The following is a 25,769-nucleotide window of genomic DNA, read 5'->3' as shown; positions in this document are numbered from 1 at the left end:
ATATGCACATATGTATACATCCATATACATATATGAAATGAAAATGAAAAGCGTCCCTGCCAGCCAGGCCTAACCACTTTCCCCTCATGTTTCTTCAATTACTAACACCAACGCACACGTTTGGGTTATTTTGTTTTTGTATTCGTACGTGTGAGGGGAATAGTGGTTAAAAAACTCACAAGCAGCTATGCTGGCCTATGGCAAACTCACCACTTTTTTACCACTTTTGTGGGTTTAAAAAACTCCGGTTTAACCAGCTTTTTCACCACCTTTGGCTGGCAGGGGTGTTTTGCTGCTTCATTGAGTGTTATATATTCATATGTACTTATGTATTTAATTTTAAGGTTTGCAACAAAGGCATTACATATTTGATATGTATTTGGTCTTCAATGACTGGTAATAAAAAAGAGAATGAACGAAATTGAGCATGTGAATTATTAAAAATGTAAATATAACTTATTCTGATTTGTTCATATGCTTGTAATAAGAGTGTAAAAATAGTAAACTGTCAACAGATGTTGGTCCCAATCTATTCCGTTTTTCAGTAATGACATTGCCTGCTAATGAAAAAACTCTTTCAGCCGGTGCACTATTTGCAGGTATTGAAAGAAACTTCAATGCCACCTTTGACAGAAGAGGGTAACGATTTTCATTTACTCTCCACCACTGCAATACATCGAAATCATGACTTAAAATAACCCTTTCTCTACAATATTGTTCTATTTCTTCTATTGGAGTTTGTCTAGAATTGTTAGATGGTGCAGCAACTAATGTTGGAAAAAAAATTCTACAGATCTTAAGCTTGGTGACGGCTCTGATGGAGTGAAGCTTTCTGTGCTGGATGTAAATGGACTAGAAACATATTGTGTTGTATCACTTTCTTTTGAAATAGAAAATTTTAACATTTCTAAAACACACTATTCTTTAATGTCGGCCAGGTCTGTATCCTGCATATGTGCAGCCGGGGGATACTGAAAAAACGCCACCTTGTGCCTTATGGACAAATTTGTTGACCATATGCCAACAACTTTTGTTTTTATTGTTTCTTTTAATGTTGCAATTGATGAGATATCTGATATATTGGGCTCGCATAGCACACACATTTTTGTAATTGAAGGCAACACAAAACAAATTGAGGGTGAGCTGCAAGTTTGAAGTTATTTAAAAACTCTTTCGAAGGATTCCAGCAACCCAACTAATAGTTTTAATGTTGACCTATTGACATCCATCAATCTTTCGGGCCCTTTCTCGCTTAATATCGTGTTAACAGCCACCCAATTATCGTCGATAGATTTCAGCATTGCGTAGTTTGAGTTCCACCTTGTTGGACATGAACTCTTTAAAGAAGTGTTTAACTTATGCTGCAAATTAGCTTTCTTGAAGTACCTTACAATTTTTTTGCATGTCGTCACTGTTTCGTATAGATCCGTTGTTTCTGTGAATGATCGTTCTAAACAATTATTTAAAAGATGACTGCTGCAGTTAAGTCTGATGTTGTTTTCTAATGTTTTTATAATGTTTCTGCCCCTATCTGTTACAAATATGATCTCCTCAATGTTTTCAATATTAAATTTTGAGAATACACTTTTAATTTTATTTAAAATGTTTTCTGCGGTGCTTTTCTCTGATTCCATTGACTTAAGACCCAAAATTAAAACACAAAGAACGTTGTTTTTTTGATAATGAATTGTGATACCCAAGAAGTTTCGTTGTAGATATTGGTCAGACCACATATCGGTGGCAGCTAATCCTGAAGTATCTGCAGCTATTTTAATTTTCGATGATATCAACCCTATTTTTTCTTCAGCGTCTTTGTGGACTTTTCGACTTAACGTTGTTGGACTAGGCAGCAAGTTATCCACATCTATGTCATCCCCATAGGCGGCACCAATTTTGATAAAAAACTGCACCATGCTTTTAAATCCGGGCCCGGCTACTGATGAAAACGGCTGACAATCTTGGACAATCCATTGACTGCATTTTTTAATAGCTTCTGCTTTGTCTGTTGCCGACGCTTTCGTCACTTCTCTTGGTTGCCTTATTGTCATACAACATTTATGCCGAGACAAATTTGATGTGTGGCCAGCCACAAATTTCAGCACTTTTCGGCAGGATCTGTAAAAAAACCACCCTTCCACGGCACTTTCGTCTTCCTTAACAATGGAAAGTAAAATGTTCCATATAACACTTCTTCCCTTATGTTTTTGTGTTAAAGTGTACGTTCCACAATCAATTTTACTTTTTATAGAGTCCGGCGTTTCAGTCATTTTGCTTATTCCTTTTAAGGCAACAATTTACAACTGATATCAGGCGACTACAAAACAAGCCAGCAAGAAGTGTAAGATGATGGAATAATCCGTTTTTATTTTAGGGACAGGGACACATTATTAAAAGAACAACATTCCTATTGGATTTCTATAAAATATCTGACAGATTTACCGCTATTTGCCTGATCCTGTGATCAGGATTCAGAACAATTAAAAATAAAATTTCATTTGACTACAAAAGTTACTACGAGGAGTTGTGTTTGACGTAGTCCGGGGAATGTTGATCATCTACGGTTCATCTAGCCATCGAAACTCTTCGTATGCTTTTCGGTCGAACAGACATTATACGCAGTACTCTACAATTGCTAATTAACGATTTGTTGAGGAAACTCCCAGGGGATATGAGATTAGACTGGGGTCGACGAATGTCCACATCTCGCGTGGATGTTGTAGACTTTGATGGATGATTGTTTGGACACGCATCGAACACCAGCAAAGTAAAATCATTTAAAGAAAACTCCACTGCTTTAGAAAAAAAAGTTGACAAAGTTGCGTGTTGATGTAACTAATACAGGCTTTAAAGCAAATGGTCGAAACGCTGTTAATTAATAAAAGATAAAAGCCTCTACATTCGATGTTTTAAAACCCACATTGTAAGACGGTGCACCTCAAAGAAAGTTTGCGGAGTAGATGGGTGTCTTATAGCGCACAACCTACTACCAAAAAATCAAAATTAGGCAACTAATACTAGTCGGGTAAAAGCAATCTTAATTCATCAAAAATTTTTCGTTATATTTCGATCTTTCTATATGGCCCAAAAACTACAGTGGAGACCTTTGCGCTAATTTATAAAGGGGCGTCATGCACATTGATGGATGGCAAGCTGATGGCAGCTAGGTCTCGACGGTCCTGGTTCTTGAGGTGGACAAGCGATATAACACAGCAGGAGATGAGGATGAGCTCATATGAGGCATTCTCAGGAAAAAAGCCACTTGAAAAAAAAGTTCTTTATATATGTAAAACCTAAAATAAAACATATGGTGTTAGGTCTGTGTAACGCGGGGTTGCCATATTGTAAGGGGCCAAAGTTTTTTGTAAAAAATTTTTCGAACCACCATAACTTTAAAACTAATGAACAGATTTTAAAACACCATTTGACTTTTTTATACAGAATTTCTCAAACTTTAAAACTGTGTATCGTAAAAATTTTTAAAATTAATATTTCATAGCAAAAAATTAATTTTTTTTTTTTAATTTTTAACCCTTTATGCCTCCTTCCATTTTTTTCGAAAATATCTTAAAATGTTTCTTATTTCATCACCTTTTTACCCCCCAAAGGGAATTTTGGGACACCAAAGCTGTAATCATAACCTTTCGCTTTCTGAGAGCACTTATCGGCATCTGCGTATAAGGGAACTGTGGGATGGCATGTCAAGCTCCTTGCGTACAGCTGGTGAAGGACCTGGCTTCACTTGATATAACCAATTGGCGCCAGACTCCCAAAAGTAAGATATGCGTGGCGCGCTTGTGTGGAAGAGCTATAACCATGTAAGCGGTGTCTACACCAGTCAAGAAGAAGAAGATGAGCTTAAGATATGTATAAAAGATATCACCTAACACGCTGATGGAAAAATACTATAATATCGAGTGGACCGTCATACCACCAGCATCTCCACATATAGGCGGAGCGTGGAAGCACATGGTCCGATCGATAAAGTCAGTATTAATGGACATATTAAACAAAAAGACTGTCTCAGAGAAGAAGTACTGAGAGCCACCTTAGCCGACGTAGAAAATATCATTAACACGCGTCTTCTAACCTGCTAGTTGGCCGATCGATTTTAGATGCGCAAAATGGTTCGAAAACGCACCTGAAACAATAGCTCCAAAGAGCATCGTAATAACTGTTGATGCATATACTAAACGAAACACTTGGACAAAGGGAGGAGTTCGGATGTTGTTTTTCTGCATAAAATAGCAGCTCTTGAATCTCTACATGCTGCTCTTCGCCCCAAAGTTGAGCGAAACCCGCGAACACAAGTTTATTGCGAACTTATATTTACAAACAGTAATCACAGTTGCGGTATGGAAATGCTAATATACATACTTGTATATAATACCTTACCTTGATGGAGGAGATTCCGAATGATAAGATGAATGAGATAGTCGAACATTGTTTCCTTATTGACAAATTATCGTTGATAAGTGTTACTTCAAATCTTCCACGATCATTTTAACAGTACCCGCTTGTTGAATTTCTTCCAGTACAAATGAAGGATCCCATGCCAGAGTACATGATTGACCGCATAATTAAATTTGAGTGAGCTTAACTCAATTACTTATTATACAAATGCGTGCACGTAATCGATCGACAAACAAACCGTTAATTCCGATATATTTAAGCTGACCATGCCTCCACATCATATAGCAAGAAAATGAAAAAAAGCGCAAATCACAAAATACTTAATGTTGTCTGTGATTGTATATCATGATTTAATTATACAAGGAATTGGAAGTAAACGGATTTCTCAAACTTTTTGTGTGTTAATGTCTTTCTCGAAATAGTATATTCAGAAAGCTGTCAATACTACTTGATTCTTTTAGATAAAAAAGTAAACTCAGTAGAGTCAATAAAATCAAAAATCTGCTCATTTATTGCCTCTAAGGCGGAAAAAGATTCGCCGCGTTGTTTTTGTTTTTGTATTACACAGCTTTGTCTCGCTGTGGCCATGTTTGTTTACATTGTCATATTACATTTCTCCTCTTCTTCGCAAAATTATCGATAAAACTGGGAATAACACCGAAAATCTAGTTGTATAAAATAAAAATTGTATAATTTTATAATATCGGATTATCAGCAGAGGAATTTTGTATGGAAAATCTCGTTTCTTAATTACAGATTATCTAGTTAATTACAGATATTATCGTAAATGGAGATAATCTCGTTATATGTAAACATAGTAGTGGTACTCGTTTAACGTCGCAATTATATAAAAATGGCAAATTGGCAATATAAGTTAAATGAGCGCTCTGTGGTAATATTGCTATAAGTCTGGTATTTTATCATAAAATCTTTGTGTTGTTGGTTTCTGAAACAAAATCGAAATGTAAAATGAATTAATAACACATAAATATTTTAATATTACCTCAAATTATCTTTTAATCTTATCTTTTAAACTAAATAAACGCATTGAATTAACGGCTGATTGTGAATTGCATAAGCTTGCCATGGTTGCCACTGAAAATGGTCTCGCATATTTGCGAGATTGTCGTAAAATAAAATGCATGTAAAAATGAACAGCTGTTTTACGATATTGCTATTTCGCTATAGTGCCATACGTTTGCGACGTTAAATGAGTACCACTAGTATTAGGCATGCGATCGCAAGATAGAAACGGGTTCGCAATAATAAGAACAACCGAAGTGAACATTTAAATCTACGAATAATTTTATTGTAAAAGTTTTCCGTTAAAACTTTTTTTCGGCAAACAATTGCACAAAATTTGAGTTTTAAAAAAATTCAAAACTTGGTTAATTAAAGAACATTTAACTTTTTTACACCGTTTTTTGTTGGTTAGAGCCCGAAATAGGCTGTTCGAAAAAATAAGAACAAATTCAAGGGGACAGTATATTTCCTGTTATTGACGTTGAATTCTCGGTTCTCGGTTACACAAATTTTAATTACTATAATCTTATCTGAGTGCGAATTTGACCGAGTTTATAGTTGAGATTTTTTCGAACTTTTGTTAATCCTTTAAAAATTGAAAATGTTCGACATTTTTCTACTGAATGGAATTTTCATACTGAATGATATCCAACTGCAAAAATTAGTTTCTGAAAACTGAATAAAGGGGAATTAACAAAAAAACATCTAATAAAAAGGATGAACTCATCAAAAGAATCGTAAACTGTAGTACCAGATTCCAGCACAAGAAAATGCATCAAGCGACTTGGCTGTACCCGGTCTATAAAGCTCACAACTACAGCGATCACGTTGTGATAGATGGACGACATGTTTTCAGAGTTTTTGATGCGCGTGCGATCCGAAGACTTAACATTGACTTGGACCACTGTCTTGTAAAGAAACAAATGATTTTCTACTCAACTTGCACTTGCGATCGACCACAACACGGGCGGATGGGATAATATCTATCATCAAACAACCAGCCAGCGTATTCCCGACATGGCTCCAACGTTTCTGTTTACAGTAATAAATTTGAAGCTGTACCAGCATTAACACCAACAACAATGTCAGCCTTGAAATCCAACGCAGAATCAGCAATGTCAATAGGTGCTTCTTTGAACTGAGTAATCAAATGAGAAGTAAAGCCATCTCTCCCCTAACAAAGACCAAACTATACAAGTCTCATTATTCCCGTCTTGCTATATGATGTGGAGGCATGGATAATGATAACATCGGCGTTAAGAGTTTTATAGAGGAACTATTTGCGGAAGATTTGTGGTCCTTTACGCATTGGCGTCGAATACTGCAAGCGGTGGAAAAATGAGATGCCAACATCGACATAGTTCGCCGAATCAAGAAAGAGGCTGACTAGATCATATTGTCCAGATGGAACGCAGGGAGAACAAAAAATATGAAGACCTCTATTCCGTTGGATAGACCAGTTGGTTATTAACAATTGGTGCTAAACAGCGAAAAGCTGAATCTAATGATGCTCTTAAAGTCCTCTATCCCAATTTAATTTTGTATATAAACGAAATCAAATTGCTGCACTTTCGAAAAAGTTTGGATTTTAATGTTGAATAGCCCAAGCAGGACAGGAGATCTACATCACATAGTTTTCATAATTATTTTGGTGCACAATCGATAATCGTGTGCATTCACTTCACCAGAGGTATATATTTCACAATATTAGGTAGTTTTGGTTAATTGTTTATTAGAGCTGGGCATAACTTTTCATGCATTTGAAGATAATTATCTGAAATCATTTGTTAGTTACGGTGTGGTATACTCAAAAACACCTCGGCAACTCAGTTGCATTTTACATGAGATACCTGGGAAACCTAATATAACTAGAATTATAGAACTAAAGGACCGCACATTAAAGTTACGCGTGTCATATCGTAAGATCAATGTAAGTCATTCGCTTATTTGACTCTTATTCTCTTTGTATTAAGTTTGATATATAAAGAGCGATGTTGTTACTTCGTAGGAATTCAAATCTTGTATCTCATCTACTCATACATAGAATAGTTCTCATAATGTGTTATTTGTGGCATTGGCAGTCTATATAAATATTAGTGATATTATTTTTATTTTTTTTCAGATGGTTCAAATTCGGTATTAATCCTTTAACAAAATATGAAGATTGGATGTACATTGGAGGTTATTGGGAACGAAGCCATGAAACTACATCTCAAATTTTTTAAAGAAATATCATGTGTTCAATATTACTATCGAATAAAATGTATTATGTTTAGTCCCCATGGATACTACAGAAGTCCAATTTGACACAGAGTGACAAAAGGAAGTGTGTATTAATTAGATTTAAAATATAGTATATTAGAGTACAAAAATTTAATCTCCGCATCAAAGGTAGACGGTTTTTTTTTCAAAAATTTAATATTTAGTAATTTTTTATCTAAAACTCATTGAATTCAAAGAGGACTCATTTACAGTTCAGGGGAAGCGAAAATAGGTATGTCGATTATTTAAATGAGTCTCAGTCTCCTCCCTGCACGCAACACACTACACATAAATCATCATGGGCACCCACTATTCATCTCATCAAATTATACATCACTGACACATAAATTTCAGCACCTAATTAAAAGTACATCATTCACAACATACCACATTCTCCGCACAAGGCCACCACACAAAACGGAAAATAGGGATCGTCGAATGGATCCCCCACACATTTTCGACTGTTTATTTTCGATACGACATCGACTATATTCACCATCGTTTCTGCAGCATCGCGTTTTTCGGATCCCAGAGTACCGCATAAAATTTTTGTTAATAAAAACCTTCTTTTATTTTTAATTCTTTGATGTATATAATTGAATGAATAAAAATGGGTAACAATTGCGAAAGTATACCCGCGTTATATTTTTTCCATATTGAATTCATCATAAATATAGTCATTCTCAAAGACATGCGATATTGAAGAAGAAAAATAATATACACATATAAAAAATTAAATTAAATTGAAAATCCAAAAATATATACAGTCGGTGCTTCGATTATCCGTGATGGTGGGGACCACAAGCAATACGGAAAAAAATTCTACCATCACAGATAATAGCTGCGGTTAATCGCATAAAGTGTGGGTTATACAAAAACATTAAATTGAGACCAGTTCTCACAACAAAAAAAGCAAAAACCACAAAACAACTGCAAAAAAATAACAAAAACATACATTAACGTAACAAAAATACGGGAGCAGTATTTACAATAAAAAACTATTTATAACAAGTAAGGAAGAGCTAAGTTCGGGTGTAACCGAACATTTTATACTCTCGCAATTTATTTATTTTATTTCATTAATATAAATCACAATTTGACCCACATATTCGTCATATATATGGTATAAAGTCCATGGATGGTTTGAAAACCCTAATATTTAGTATATGGGAGTTAGGTGAAGTTATGACCCGATTTCACGTATTTTAGGCACGGAGACATATTATTAAAAAAAAGATATTCCCTCCGAATTTCTTCAAAATATCTGAGAGACTTACCTATATTTTCGGTAAAAAATAAATTAGAAGTACTGAGGTCTTATGTTCGATATATGGAGCCTTTAACATTTATGGTCCGATTTCGGCGATTTTTAGAAGGGCGATGCCACACTTTAAATACAGTATTTGTGCAAAGTTCTGTTCTGGTATCTTCACTAGTGCTTAGTTTATATATTGTAAAGTAAACAATTCAGATCGTCTTCAAAGTTCTGGTATATAGGAAGTAGGCGGTGTTTTGAACAGATTTGAACCACACCCATTTAAAATTTTGTATATTATTTTGAGTGCAGGTCTTCTGTACGTTCCTTGCCATGTAATTTAAGGTTTCTGTTGTTTTCCTTACTGAATTAAAGCATTTTTAGTAGTTTTCAACATATCTTTTGTATGGGAGGTGTGCGTGGTTATAATCCTCCATTTTTGGACTACATAAGGAAATGCCTCAAAAAAAACGACTCCTGAGAGTTTCGTTGATATAGCTTTAGTAGTTTACAAGATGTATACAAAAAACTTAGTAGGGGCGGGGCCAAGCCCATTTTCAAAATTGCTACCAAATATGACCCTTCTCAAAACAATCCATTGTACCAAATTCCACTTTGATAACTTAATTTATGGGTGTGGCAGTGATCCGATTCAGCCCATCTTCGAACATAACATTCTTATGGTGCCAAGGAACACGTGTTCCAAATTTCATTAAGATATCTAAATTTTTACTCAAGTTACAGCTTGCACGGACGGATAGACAGACATCCGGATTTGAACTTTACTCGTCACCCTGATCACTTTGGTATATGTAACCTTATATCTAACTCGTTTACCTTTAGTACAAACAACCGTTATGTATACAAAACTATAATACTCTCTTAGCAACTTTGTTGCGAGAGTATAAAAATGCATATTTTTAAACATATCGCTCATTTACATGAATGGTGTCACAACTCAAAAAGTAGAGTTTTCAGGAGAGCGATTTAAAGTTTTCAATTGTCTCTTATTTAGCAAATATAGAAAAATGCCATCAGTTTATTAACAAATCTAATGGCCTGTAATATATTAAATACAATGTTGAGTTAAATACAATGTTGGAGGATGGAGTCATATGTAGAAGTTCACGTAACTGAGGAAAGTTTCTGACTGTCATTCAATTGGGAGTGGCTAGGAATGATTCTTTTACATGTGGCTCAAGCAGCTCACGACTTCCGGTCTTAGACCAAGTATCCTCTGGGTAGCCAACAGACATCCGTTTGGAGGCTAGCTAAAGTGAGAAGGCGAAACCCGCTTATGCGGTTGTGAGTAGGGTTTGGTACCCACCACATAAAAACACCCCCCAAACGGTCTGAGGCTGATCGACTTCGCCGGGACCCGAAATATGGTCGTCTGTAGTACTAGATTCCAGCATAAGAAAATCCATCAAGCTACTTGGCTGTCCCCGGATCGAATCACTCGCAACCAGATTGATCATGTTGTGATAGATGGACGACATGTCTCCAGTGTTTTTGTTGTGCATACGCTTCGTGGTCCCAACATCGACTCGGACCACTATCTTGCAGCAGCTAAGATACGCACCCGCCTTTGTGTAGAAAAGCGCACACGTCAACAAACACAAGGAAGGTTCGACATCGAGAAGCTGCAATCACAACCGACAGCCGAACTATTTTCTACTCGACTTGCACTCCTGCTCTTTGAGAGCACTCATCAGCATCTCGGTATAAGGGAACTGTGGGATGGCGTATCAAACTCCTTACGTACAGCTGCAACCGAAACCATTGGCTATCGGAAAAGTCACAAAAACAGCTGGTATGATGAGGATTGTCGTCTCGCAGTGGAGAGAAAACAGACTACCTCGCAATGTTGCGATCGACCGCAACACGAGCGGGATGGGAAAGATACCGAGAGCTGAAGAGGGGAGCGAGACGCATTTGCAGACAAAAAAAGAAAGGTGCCGAAATGCGTGAGTATGAAGAGCTTGACAAGCTGGCCGACAGGGGTAATGCTCGAAAATTTTACGAAAAGATCCGGCGACTAACTGAAGGTTTCAAGACCGGAGCACACTCCTGTAGGACCCCCAGAGGTGATCTAGTTATTGATGACCAGAGTATACTGAGTTTGTGGAGGGAACACTTCTCCAGCCTGCTGAATGGCAGTGAAAGTACAACACCAGGAGATGGCGAACCCGATTCCCCAATCGACGACGATGGCGCAGATGTTCCATTACCCGACCGTGAAGAAATTCGAATAGCAATTACCCGCTTGAAGAACAATAAGGCGGCGGGGGCCGATGGATTACCGGCCGAGCTATGCAAATGCGGCGGCGAAGAGCTGATAAGGTGCTTGCATCAGCTTCTTTGCAGAATATGGTCGGAAGAAAGCATGCCTGACGATTAGAATCTCAGTGTACTCTGCCCAATACACAAAAAGGGAGACCCCACAATTTGCGCCAATTACCGTGGGATAAGCCTCCTAAACATCGCGTATAAGGTTCTGTCGAGCGTACTGTGTGAAAGATTAAAGCCCACCGTCAACAAGCTGATTGGATCTTATCAGTGTGGCTTTAGACCTGGAAAATCAACAACAGACCAGATATTCACCATGCGCCAAATTTTGGAAAAGACCCGTGAAAATAGGATCGACACACACCATCTTTTTATCGACTTTAAATCTGCTTTCGACAGCACGAAAAGGAGCTGCCTTTATGCCGCGATGTCTGAATTTTGTATCCCCGCAAAACTAATACGGCTGTGTAAGTTGACGTTGAGCAACACCAAAAGCTCTGTCAGGATCGGGAAGGACCTCTCCGAGAAGTTCGATACCAGACGAGGTTTCAGACAAGGTGACTCACTCTCGTGTGATTTCTTTAACCTGATGCTGGAGAAAATAATACGAGCTGCAGAGCTAAATAGAGAAGGTACAATCTTCTATAAGAGTGTACAGCTACTGGGGTACGCCGATGATATCGATATCATTGGAAACAACACCCGCGCCGTTAGTTCTGCTTTTTCCAGACTGGATAAGGAAGCGAAGCGTATGGGTCTGGTGGTGAACGAGGACAAGGCGAAATATCTCCCACGTCACTGTTGACAGTCATAACTTTGAAGTTGTAGAACCAGCATTAATAGCAATAACAATGTCAGCCTGGAAATCCAACGCAGAATCACTCTTGCCAACAGGTGCTACTATGGACTAAGTAGGCAATTGAAAAGTAAAGTCCTCTCCTCGAACACAAACCAAACTCTGCAAGTCCCTCATCATTCCCGTCCTACTTTACGGTGCAGAAGCGTGGACGATGTCAACATCCGATGAGACGGCACTAGGAGTTTTCGAGAGAAATGTTTTGCGGAAGATTTATGGTCCCTTAAACATTGGCAACGGCAAATACCGCAGACGATGGAACGATGAGCTGTACGAGTTATACGATTACATTGACATAGTTGAACGAATAAAAAGACAGCGTCTACGCTGCCCAGGTCATATTGTCCGAATGGACGAAAATATTCAAGCTCTGAAAGTATTCGATGCAGTACCCACTGGTGGAAGCCGAGGAAGAGGGAGACCTCCACTCCGTTAGAGGGACCAGGTGGAGAGGGACCTGGCTTCGCTTGGTATAGCCAATTGGCATTAAATTGCCAGAAGGAGGGATACGTGGGGCGCTGTTTTGGACTCGGCTATAACCGCGGAAGCGGTGTCTACGCCAGTCAAGTAGAAGAAGAAGAAGAACCAGGTCGCTCTCCTTCAAGTTCCTCCAACGGAGAGGAGGCCTTCCCCTTCCTCGGTTTCTTCCGGCGGGTAATTTCAGAGCTGGAGTGTTTTCGTCCATTCGGACAACATGACCTAGCCAGCGTAGCCGCTGTCCTTTTATTCGCTGAACTATGTCAATGTCGTCGTATAACTCGTACAGCTCATCGTTCCATCGTCCGCGGTATTCGCCGTTGCCAATGTTCTGAGGACCATAAATCTTGCGCAAAATTTTCCTCTCGAAAAATAGCACCTATTCTCAAGAGTGATTCTGCGCTGTATTTCGAAGCTGACATTTTTGGTGATGTTGGTACTGGTTCCCATGTATACGAAAATATCTACGACTTCGAAGTTATGACTGTCAACAGTGACGTGGGAGCCAAAATGGAAATGCCCTGACTGTTTGTTTGATGACAGGAGATATTTCGTCTTGTCCTCGTTCACCACCAGACCCATTCACTTCGCTTCCTTATCCAGGCGGGAAAAAGCTGAACTAACGGCGCGGGTGTTGTTTCCAATGATATCGATATCATCGGCGTACGCCAGGAGCTGTACACTCTTATAGAAGATTGTACCTTCTCTGTTTAGCTCTGCAGCTCGTATCATTTTTTTGTCGATCCTCTTTTCACGTGTCTTCTCCAAGATTTAGCGTATGGTGAATATCTGGTCAGATATGGATTTTTTCACATAGTTCGCTCGATAGAAGATTATAGGCGATATTTAGGAGGCTTATCCCACGATAATTGGCATAGATTGTGGGATCTCCCTTTTTATGGATTGGACAGAGCACACTGAGATTCCAATCGTCAGTTCTTATCAGTTCTTCGCCGCTGTATTTGAATAGCTCGGCCGGTAATCTATCGGCCCCCACCGTTTTGTAGTTCTTCAGGCTGGTAATTGCTATTCGAATTTCTTCATGGTCGGGTAATGGAACATCTGTTCCATCGTCATCGTTATTGGTTTGTGGAATCGGGTTCGCCATCCCCTGGTGTTGTACTTTCACTGCCATTCAGCAGGTCAGAGAAGTGTTCCCTCCATAATCCCAGTATGCCCTGGATATCGGTTACCAGAATACCACCTTGGTCTCTACATGAGGACGCTTCGGTTTTGAAACTTTCGTTAAGTCGCTTCATTTTTTCATACAATTTTCGAGCATTACCTCTGTCTGTTAGCTTCTCAAGCTCTTCGTACTCACGCATTTCGGCCTCTTTCTTTTTTTGTCTGTAGATGCGTCTCGCTTCCCTCTTCAGCTCTCGGTATCTATCACATCCCGCACGTGTTGTGGTCGTTTGCAATGTTGCGAGGTAGGCAGTCAGTTTTCTCTCCGCTGCGAGACGGCAATCCTCATCGTACCAGCTTGTGTTTTGTCGTTGCCGAAATCCAATTGTTCCGGCTGCAGTGGTACGCAGTGAGTTTGAGATGCCGTTCCACAGTTCCCTAATACCGAGATGCTCATGAGTGCTCTCCGAGAGCAAGAGTGCAAGTCGAGGAGAGTATTTCGTGGCTGTCTTTACCCACTTGTCACCTTCTTTACCCACCCTAGCGTTGAAATCGCCAAGCACGATTTTGACATCGTGGCGGGGGCAGCGCTCGTAGGTGCGTTCTAGGCGCTCATAGAAAGTATCTTTGGTCACACCGTCCTTCTCTTCCGTTGGGGCGTGGGCGCAAATAAGCGATATGTTGAAGAACCTCGCTTCTATGCGGATTGTGGCTAGACATTCATCCACCGGGGTGAATGCCAGGACTCGACGACGGAGACTCTCTCCCACCACAAATCCAACACCAAATTTGCGCTCCTTTATATGGCCGCTGTAGTAGACTCGACGACGGAGTCTCTCTCCCACCACAAATCCAACACCAAATTTGCGCTCCTTTATATGGCCGCTGTAGTAGATGTCATAAGGACCCACCTTCTTCCGTCCTTGTCCCATCGATCGCACTTCTTGGATGGCGGTAATATCAGGCTTCAGTCGTGTGAGGACATCAACCAGCTGGGCAGAGGCATCTTCCCAATTAAGATTCCGGACAATCCAGGTGCATGCCCTTAAATCATTATCCTAAAAATGTTTGCAGGGGTCGTCATCAAAAGGGGGGTGTCCCATCCGAGGCTTTCTACGAATTTTCATTGGTACTTCGTTATAAAAGGAAAATTATTTTCGATGGCAAATATTTTAAACCAACTCTGCGAGAAAATCAATTAAACGGGTTCAATTATCCGAGAAAATTTATATGTGCTTTCGTGTGTTTACAATTAACCATAGGGTCAATTAAACGAAAAGTACTGTAAATCAAAAACAAAAAAATCGAATCAAAAGTTGGTACAAGTGCCATCAATCAGAACGATAAACGCGTCTTTTAAAATACAAACTCTTATGCCGGGAGCTTAATATAAAGAAGAGTAAATAGTGTTTTTCAGTAGCTACTTTAGTTATAGCCTAGACAGACGGCAGAGTTAACCCCGATCTTTTAATCAGTTCCAAATTTGTAGGTGACAGATAGCGAGTTATAAACTCCCATAAACAGCTGATTGGCAATAATATTTTCAGTTTGGTAAAATAAAATTGGATAGAAAGCAAATATAGCATCACAATTAGTATAAAATCACTAATTACTAAAAAATTATAAATAAATACGTCATTATTAGAACTTGCAATTTAGAAAAATTTAGCTATTTCATAGAATGCGCATGTTTTTGTTTACATTCACTTGAAAAACAGTTGAGGGTATTGCTTATTTTCATTTACAATAGGTTAAAAGCGGCCACGTTTAACAATGTTGCCAACGAAAATGCCACTAAGTCTCACTAACTCTCTAAAATTTTGAGGATTAAATGGGAGTTAGCAAACGGAGTTAACTGAGATAACTCCCGAATTAATCCCGATTAACGCCGTCGTCTGTCAGGCTTAAGTATTGAAAATTGGCGACTTAAGTAGTGCTTAAGTTACAGTTGATTTTTATTTTGAATTGTCTGTGGAAAAATTGTATGCTTACTGATAAAGAACTTGCATTCGGTTATGGTTTTATGCATTTCCGCGAGTAACAATAGGTGCAACTACACTTCTCAGACGTGCCAGAATTAGTCATATTTTTTACGAAATAACGGCATACAGTGGAACTTCTCTAACTCGAATCACCATAATCCACACAATTCGAGTTAGAGAATATAATTTTCATTAAAAAATATAATTTTTCAAAAAACAGTAAAATATAGATTTATATCCAGTTTTATTTATTTAATTCGCAAAAAGTTTTATGTTCATACGTTAAAACATGTTTTCTGAATTTTGTTTGTTGCAGTTTGCAATTGTTTGGCTCTTGACGTTTGTATTCCATGCCTTTGTTACATGATTTATGCAATTCATAAGTGTAATATACTTTTTGTTCGCCTCCATAAAATATAGGGACTCTTCTAAAATTCTACCTCGATAGAAAAATTTTAAATTTTGTATTATACCCTGACCAAAAATTTCGATTTATGGAAGGAAATTTGGCTTCCGAACGTAATCGCCAATTCAAGTGTTCGAGTTATGGATATCTTCGAGTTATAGAAGTTCGAGTTTGGGAAGGAAATTTCTATGAAATTTGGCTTCTAAACGCTATTGCCAATTCAAGTGTTCGAGTTATGGAGATCTTCGAGTTATAGAAGTTCGAGTTTTGGAAGTTACACTGTATTTTATGTTAAAACACATATTGTCATAGGGTGAAGTTGGTTTTCTTTTCAGAATCAAAGACATATCTTGTGTTTCAACGATACATATTTGTGAAATGGTAATTAAATATTTTTTGAGGAATAAGGACACATTTAACTTAAGACATGGAAATTGATTTATATTTTTCATAAATAAAGACATATTTAAAGTGGGTCACGTTTATGCCCAAGATAAAGCTTTTGTACACTCTTTTTAGTCCACATATGCTCAGCATTTTATTTAATATATTACAGGCCACTAGTTTACCCAATAAACTTATGGCGATTTTCTATATTTGCTAAATAGGAGACAATTGAATACTTTAACTATTCAAATGAGCAAATGCGTTTCGCGTTGTCTCCTATCTTTTTAATTCGTTGGCGCAGTAGTACATACAACTAAAAGAAGCACAGTTATTTTAGCGCGTGAACGCGTGATCCTGATTACATATGGATATTGTATTTGAACTAAAATTGTTATTGGGATTAAATCTAAGGTGTTTACCACCCGCCAACAGTTACCATATATTATAATAAAATTTTATAGAAAATAAGTAGACCCGGCCACGCGTCGGTGAGGATTATTTATACTTTGTTTATCTTAATACATTGAAACTATTATCCACCAACATAGTCAAAAAGGGATTGCCTATATTAAAATCCTCGACATTGTTGTAGTCAATATTATTATACTCTTTAGACATTTTCCACCCGCGGAGTCCATAAAAAAATCGCCTTGTTCAGTACCAACAGTCAACATAATCCGATTATAAATTATTTTTGTTCTGCTGTTAGTAGATATTAAAATATATAAATCCTCGATTAACAATAAGGATTCATTGCGCATCTCTGCCGTGTAATCTATGTTTTGACATTGGTTTTTTGACAAATTCGATGCAATATGTCGTCCGTCATACAGTTTTTGTATTTTTCCCACAAAGTCGATAATTGCAATGGAAAACACATCGTAAAAATAATTGCAAACAGTAGATGAAAGTTATTCGGCGTTGATGTCAACCCAGTATCATTAAGTGTTAGATCCCAATTGTTATAACAATTGCAGTTCCCGATATGCATCTTGGTCATATCTTGCATTAGTATCACGGCGAAAATTCAAAAAATGTTGGTCCAGAAACATTCCATAATACTAATTTTTTGTAATAGAAATGCGGCCACTACCTTTATTAATATACACTGGGGCCCCGGTTTGCGTCGTTAATGGGGACCGTAGAGACGCGACGCAAAACGAAACGACGCAAATCGAAACACATTTCCCCATATACTTACTGCAAAATATTTTTAATTTGTTCCTGAGTTAAAAAAATGCAACTTTTTAAGAAGGCATTTACATAGCATACAAAACATTTATTTTAATCTATATATATGTATATATCTATAAAAACAAACTCACATTTTTAAAGCAAAACAGCAATTTAAAAAAGAAATGCGATGAAATTAAAACCTTAGTCGTCCATAATTTCTTCGGGCTGAGTTACATTTTTGCATAAAAATGCGTCCAAAGTTTGTTGTATAAAAACTGCTTTTTTCTCCAAGAAAGAGAGTCGGAAAGAGATTGACTTGCCTTGGCACTACGATTTTCATTGGGATCATTGTTGCAAAAAATTTCAATCGCCTGTTCTACCAGTTCCATCGCTTTTGCAATTTGCGCACTTGTTAGCTTTTTTGGTTCTGTTTGGATAACGGTCGGATCAGTTTCATCATCCACCGTATGTTCAGTACCAAAAGTTAATAACATTTCGTTTGTGAGCTCTTCATCCTGTAAGTTTAACAGTTCGTTGATATCCTCAATCCCCATTCCTTCAATATTATTTTCCCTAGCCAGATTATCAATTTCTTCCCGAACAGTTGGTATATCGTTAATCGGAACATTGTTTTTAAGCAAGCACTCTGGCCATATATTTCCCCAACTTCCATTCATACACGTCACTTTAACTTCTTTCCATGCAAAACCAATATTTTCGACAGCCATCTTGACGTTGTATTCTTTCCAAAACTGCGGTATGGTTAATTTATCTGCTTTATCAGTTGCTTCTATAAGTTGAGAAAATGTTCGCCGTAGATAGTAAGAGCCTTGATCCATCGGCTGTATGATAGAGGTGGTGTTAGGAGGCATAAAAACAATTTTTATATTTTCAGAAATATCATCTGAATATATGGGATGTCCTGGAGCATTGTCCATCAGTAACAGCATTTTAAAATCAATCTTTTGAGAGCAACAATAATCTTTCAGTTCGGGAACAGCGCAATTTTTAATCCAATCTGTAAATAGCGTGGCAGTCATCCATGCTTTCTTATTAGCATGCCAGTGAACCGGAAGATCACTTCTATTCACATTTTTAAGGGCTCTTGGATTCTCAGACTGGTAAATAAGAAATGGCTTGAATTTAAAATCCCCTTCTACGTTTCCACGTAGAAGAAGGGTAAGTCGATCTTTAGAGGCTTTATACCCAGGAGCAGATTTTTCGGCCTTGGAAATGTAGGTTTTTTAGGCAACCGCTTCCAATACAAGCCAGTTTCATCGACATTCAAGACCTGCTTGCGAGAATATCCCCCTTCTTTGACAATAGCTTGTAGTTCAAGCTTAAATTTTTCCGCAGCAGACTTATCAGCGCTAGCCGATTCTCCTTTTAGAGAGATATTATGCAAATTTGCCCTAGATTTAAAGCGTTGGAACCAACCGTTACTTGCTTCAAATTTTTCGGAACTTCCACTGCTTGTTGATGGAGTATCATTCTGTAGATCATGAAAGATGCTGATGGCCTTATTTTGAATAATCATTTTGCTCAGGGGCACTTTTCTTTGGTTCTCATTTTCAATCCAAACCGACAGAAGAGCTTCAATTTTAATCAACAGCGGACTTCTTACTTTAACTTGTTGTGACTGTAGCGAGGTAGCAGTTTTTGCAAATTTTGTGATTTGGTCAGCATCTCGGTTGCAAATTGTCCTTACAGTAGATGAAGCTAAGTTAATATGTTTTGCGATGTCAATGGCTTTTTCACCCGACTTAAAACGTTTTAGTATGTCTAATTTCAATTCGACACTGATTTGTTTGCGCTTTTGACTCATTTTTTCGCGTGATTAATAGCCAACTGAAACCGCAACTCCGACGGAAATTCTCTGCCGAAATTCATATTTCTATGTGCAGCACTTGCATATATGCCGATAACTGGGAATCCCCTTTTTACGGAAAAATTGTTTTTTGTAACTGAATATGTATGTATATACATATGTACATTGCTGCATACGTAGGCATTCAAACGACCGAAACTGAAATTAACGACGCAAATTGAAAACATTGTACAATACATATGTATGTACTAGAGGTCTCTAGTATGTACATACATATTTTGCGACGCAAATCGAAACGACGCAAATCGGGTCGACGCAAACCAGGGCCCCAGTGTACTTGAAAAAAATATATTTGATTGACTTTATGGAACTGCAAAGATCCATGAGCCTTATATATGCTTTTGAAACTAATGGTGAGTATGGCACCAATCACTAATTGTAAATGTGTGGCCACTATTCTCAGCATTTCATCGACTAACCATTGGTTAAACCTTGTTGTTGTTGTTGTAGTAACGATTATCCAGCCCTGCAGGAACGAAAAGCGTAAGTCTAGTTGTCAACTAGGTCATCTAACGCGAGGCCCATGAAACATGCTGTTTCGATGGGGAAGGACCATAGAGAAAGGGGTGTTAGATGCGGGGACTTGTTGCATGCAGTAAATGTATTTTGAATGTCGGGGTTCAGTCTGGATAAGTAGGAGTTTGTATGTATGTGATTGGCGTTGCAACCGTTTAGCCGGTTATAGCCGAATCGACATAGTCGATAGTGCGCCACCTCTCTCTCTCCTTCGCAGTTCGGCGCCAGTTGGAGATCCCAAGTGTAACCAGGTCGCTCTCCACCTGGTCCCTCCAACGGAGTGGAGGCATTCCCCTTCCTCGGCTTCCTCCGGCGGGTACTGCATCGAACACTTTCAGGGCTGGAGTGTTTTCGTCCATTCGGACAACATGACCTAGCCAGCGTAGCCGCTGTCATTTTATTCGCTGAACTATGTCAATGTCGTCGTATAACTCGTACAGCTCATCGTTCCATCGTCTGCGGTATTCGCCGTTGCCAATGTTCTGAGGACCATAAATCTTGTGCAAAATTTTCCTCTCGAAAACTCCTAGTGTCGTCTCATCTGATGTTGTTTGGTTTTTGTTCTTCGAGAGAGGACTTTACTTTTCAATTGCCTACTTAGTCCATAGTAGCACCTGTTGGCAAGAGTGATTCTGCGTTGGATTTCCAGGCTGACATTGTTATTGCTGTTAATGCTGGTTCCCAGGTAGACGAAATTATCTACAACTTCAAAGTTATGACTGTCAACAGTGACGTGGGAGCCAATGTTGAATTTTAACCAAAAATATGGGCAAATCTCAGATAATTTAATGTAATTCAGAGGAAATTGTTTTCTTCTAATAGTGTGTCTCTGTTCCAAAAATTATTAAAATCGGGTCAAAACATCTCCTAGCTCCCATATACATAATTATAGGTTTTTCAAAAATATCATCTCCTAGCTCCCATATACTCTTATAATTATAGGTTTTTTAAAAATACGGTGGGCTTTATTCCGCATATATGTAGTGGTTAATATGTGAGATATCTTAGCCAAATTAAGTGAGCATATACTCTCAGGTGATGAAAATGAGTGAAATCGGTTCAAGAATTACCTCAGCCGTCTAATCTATACATGACGATTTTCGTTAATCTATTAAACTTTATGCCGAATTTATGGGTAAATTTGTGTGTTATCTTAATAAAAAATTTCTTAAATAAATTGCTAGAGTTTAAAATGTTCGGTTACACCCGAACTTAGCCTTTCCTTACTTGTTTTTATGTATAGAATGAACATCAACAATGAAACGCAAACGGCTACTCAGTCTACAGCAATGCTTAACTAAGATTTATTTGGGCACAATTTAAGAAGGACTGTGTAAACGGGCAGTATTTACGTAAAAAAGTTTTCGATTCTCCGCTTTACACTGCTTTACACTGAAAGGGAAAAGGGAACACGTATTATTAATTTATTTGTTCTGAACGAATGTACATTGGCTTACAGCCAAAGTGCTGCAACCGTACAAGAATACTAAAGCAAGCATTACTTCAAAACTAAACACATTTAAATACGAGTAAGAAAGGGCTAAGTTCAGGTGTAACCGAACATTTTATACTCTCGAAATTTATTTATTTAACTTTATTTATATTATATAATACACAATTTGACCCACATATTCGTCATATATCTATACTAATATTATAAAGGGGAAATGTTTGTTTTTTTGTTTGTTTGTCTCGAATAGGCTCCGAAACTACTGAACCGATTTAAAAATTCGTTCACCGTTGGAAAGCTATACTATCACTAAGTGACATAGGCTATATTTAGTTAAAAAAAATAGGGTTCCTTACCAGAAATCCGATCATGTAAAAAAGAATACTTCAAAACCTTTATATAACTTTTTGAATTATTAGATTCTGACATACCGAGTATCACGAGTTAAAAATTTTGAAATTTTTGAATGGTCCTGTGCGGAATTAAAAATAATTGTCGCTTGATAATAATCTATATATATAAAAATGAAACCTGTTTTCTATTGTCACGACATAGCATTAAAAACTGATTCTTTTTGTGTGTATTCCAGGGGGTTTGAGAATGGTTCTTACGGAGAGAAAATTTTAGAGAAATTGCCTGAAAATGTCTAAAATTCACACTTTTCTAATCTCCCATACAAACAATTTGTTATAGGTATTCATTTTCATATGGAGGATATTATAGATTACAGTTCAAATTGAATAGGTACGCATACATAAGATAGGTCAGCTATATAAAATAAAGTAGTGCATCAAATTTACATTAAGGCGGTACGAAGTTCGCCGGGTCTGCTAGTATTGTATAAAGTCCATTGAAAGTTGTAAACCATAATATTAGGTTAGAAGCACCGAGGTCCTCGTATTCGATATATGGGGCCTTAAAAACCTATTGTCCGATTTCGGCGACTTTAAGAATGGTGCTGCCACACTATAAACATAGTATTTCTGCACCGATATCTTCACTGGTGCTTACTTTATATATTGTAAAGTAAACGATTCAGATCGTCTTCAAAGTTCTGGTATATACGAAGTAGGCGTGGTTGTGAAGCGATTTGGCCTTTTTCACAACATATCATTGGGATGTAAGAAAACTATTACAAACCAAGTTTCATTGAAATCGGTCGAGTAGTTCCTGAGATATGGTTTTTGACCCATAAGTGGGCGACGCCACGCCCGTTTTCCATTTTGTAAAAAAATTTGACTGCAGCTTCCATCTGCTATTTCTTATGTGAAATTTAGTGTTTCTGACGTTTTTCGTTAGTGAGTTAACCCACTTTTAGTAATTTTCAACCTTTGTATGGGAGGTGGGCGTGGTTATAATCCGATTTCTTTCATTTTTGGACTGTATCAAGAAGTAGCTAAAAAAAACGACTGCAGAAAGTTTGGTATATATAGCTCCAAAAAACCTATTTGGGGGCGGGGCCACGCCCTCCTGCGATCCTTCACACCAAATTTATTATCCATAGCTTTATTTATGGCTTAGTTATGGCACTTTATGTTTTTTTTTTGTTTTTTCGGTTTTCGCCATTTTGTGGGCGTGGCAGTGGTCCGATTTTGCTCATTTTCGAAAGCAACCTTCCTATGGTACCAAGAAATAAGTGTGAGATATCTTAATTTTTACTCAAGTTACAGCTTGCAGAGAGGACGGACGGACGGACAGACAGACATTCAGATTTGAACTCCACTCTTCAACCTGATCACTTTGGTATATATAACCCTATATCTAACTCGTTTAGTTTTGGGTGTTACAAACAACCGTTATGTGAACAAAACTATAATACTCTCTTTAGCAACTTTTACCACTTTACAGCGGCAGATATACTCCAGAGAACTGCAACGAGTAATAAATGTTTGTGTAAGTTAAGTTTTTTTATTAAAACTTTATTATTAAACAAGATATTAATGTGCAATAGTCGAAAATGGTCCATTTTCCTGAAAGAAGATTGTCCAGGTTTTAATTAAACTTTTATGAATGATTCGTCCTGATGTGGTTTTTATAGTTGTTTAATTATTATTACTATTATTATTTTCGGATACTTGTTCTTTCTTGTATTTTGGAGTAAGTTTTGAGCCAAGTCTTTTATTTATTTTGGCATAAATGATATCCCCTGGAGAACAATCATTTATTTCGTTTATTTTCTTGTTGTGATAGGTTAGGTCTATTTCTTGTTTTTTCCTAAGTAAGGCAATGTTTTCTTGCCTTTTTTGTTCTAGCTGTTGAGGGTTAGTAAAAATTCTGTTTGAAATTTGGGTATGATAATATAACTTCTTTATAATTCTCTGGAGGGTCCCCCCGAAGGTGGTGAATCGCAGAGAATTTATTTATTATAAGCTGGAGGGTCCCCCCGAAGATGGTGAATCGCAGCTTTTTTATATTTTTTTATCGGTTGGACAAACCGTTTCTTATTGTTAAGAGTTTATTTACGGGCTGTACGAGCCCGTTGTTATGTATTTGTTATAATGTTAGTTAGGGTTAGTAAATATACAATTAAAATTTGAAATGTAGATAAATGTTACTAAAAAAAATTGTTTTTAAATATTTTCTTAAAAATAATGATTTATATGATTTCTTACTTTTTGTTAATTCTTACGTATGTATTTATTTCTTTATTGTATTTTTCTAATTATTTTTTCTGTTTAATTTTTAAAATGTTTTTATTTTTTTAAATTCCTTAAAATCTACTTGTTTTTCTTTCTCCCTTTTTTATTATTTAAAAAATTCCTTTTTTTAATAAAATTTTAGGCTTGTAAAATTTTCTTACCTCTTCTTAATATCTTTATTATTTTTGGATGTTGCTTTTTTTATTTCATAAATTTTTTAATTTGTAAAATTTTCTTATTTCTTTATTATTTTTTGAAGTGTCCGTTTTTATTTCATAAATTATTTAATTTGTAAAATTTTCTTACTTCTTTTTAATATCTTTATTACTTTTTTAAGTTTCCTTTTTTCTTTCACAAAATTTTTAACTTTTAACTTTTAATATTTTCTTAGATTCTAATTCTTACTTGTTAGCCTCTTGGCGCCTAGGGTGTCCTCTCGTTTGGTTAGTACCTACTAAAGTTTCCACGGTGTGCACTTTTGGAGGATGTGTATTCTTCCTACAGGATCCTGACGCTTGTTGGATGTTGGACCAGCTAGTCCAGTCAAGTGTTTGAGGTTTGATGTAGTGATACTACGTTGCTTCGGATCATTTGGGCGGATGTGTGTGCGGAGTCAATAACTGATGCAGCGTCAGCAGTTCATCGATTGCAGGTGAAAGTTATTGACCGATCAGCTTATGCCTGATTTGTTTATTAATGTTCGCATCAGCAGCAAATACCCGAAGTGATACAAACTAATGCTTCAATGATTGAAATGATCGACAACGTTCGGTTTGTATATCATCCCCTAAACACTGATTTACTTAAGCACTTCTATTTACAAGTTCTTTGTGTTCTGATGGCAAGTGAAGCGTGTATGTGTATGTATGTACGTATGTATCAGAGAGCTGCAACGGGTATATAATTTTCGTGCACACTCGAATGTCCAGTCTGATTTTGTTTGATCAAACTTTTCAGTATGAATATTTGTAATTCTGTTTGCAGGGTGTTTTTCAAGTCGGCTTTATTTCTAATTTGGTATTTTCGCATGTATCGTTCCAAAACTGACCACAGATTCTCAATTGCATTCAAACCTGAAGATCGCGCTGGTGTTTCTACTATGTGGACAGTTCCAAATAGACCAACTTTGAGCAACTCCGAATTTTTGCTTCGGATCTTTATCTTGATAGTACCAAAAGTTATGAAAAGTATGTAATTTCGCGGCATTTTGTACAAATATCGTTTCAAAATGTCTAGATACACACTCTTGTATATAGCACAATCGATGAATTCGAAATTCCCGACATCAGAAGACGACATGCATCCTCACACCATTACAAGCTCTCCACCATGTTTTACGGTAATACGTAGATTTTCCGATTGTAGCTCAGCAATTGGTTTTGTCCATACATATCTATTTCTATCCGATTTAAAAAGGGTGAAATTACTCTCATCAGCAAAAATTACGGTATTCCAGAAGCTTGCAGGCTTATATAACTGTTCGTTTGCAATCTTTAACCTTACACTTCCGAGTTTTGGCATTGGTGTATGGTTTATTTCAGGCTGGGCGGCTTTTTAAATCAGTTTCACTGAGCATTCTTCTTGTGGTTTTGGGATGACTGTTCTTCCCAAGAATTTTTTCCATTTCA

At 37.3% G+C, this 25,769-nt stretch overlaps 1 protein-coding gene across 3 annotated transcripts in view; it reads left to right on the top strand.

The window, feature by feature from the left end:
* The window catches only part of LOC105219775 (oxysterol-binding protein-related protein 2), a 364,851-nt gene extending 356,524 nt beyond the window's left edge, over positions 1-8,327 (top strand). For all 3 annotated transcript variants that reach the window (XM_054235131.1, XM_054235133.1, XM_054235132.1), the window contains one exon: positions 7,556-8,327. In XM_054235131.1, the coding sequence (XP_054091106.1) occupies positions 7,556-7,658 (103 nt within the window). In that variant the 3' untranslated portion in view covers positions 7,659-8,327. The remainder of the gene's footprint in view (positions 1-7,555) is intronic.
* The last annotated feature ends 17,442 nt before the right edge of the window (positions 8,328-25,769 follow it).

The sequence above is a fragment of the Zeugodacus cucurbitae genome, chromosome 6 (genome assembly GCF_028554725.1).
Source record: "Zeugodacus cucurbitae isolate PBARC_wt_2022May chromosome 6, idZeuCucr1.2, whole genome shotgun sequence".
Lineage (NCBI taxonomy): Eukaryota > Metazoa > Arthropoda > Insecta > Diptera > Tephritidae > Zeugodacus > Zeugodacus cucurbitae.
Note: the sequence above shows the minus strand (reverse complement) of the source record. Positions and strands in the feature narration are given on the sequence as shown.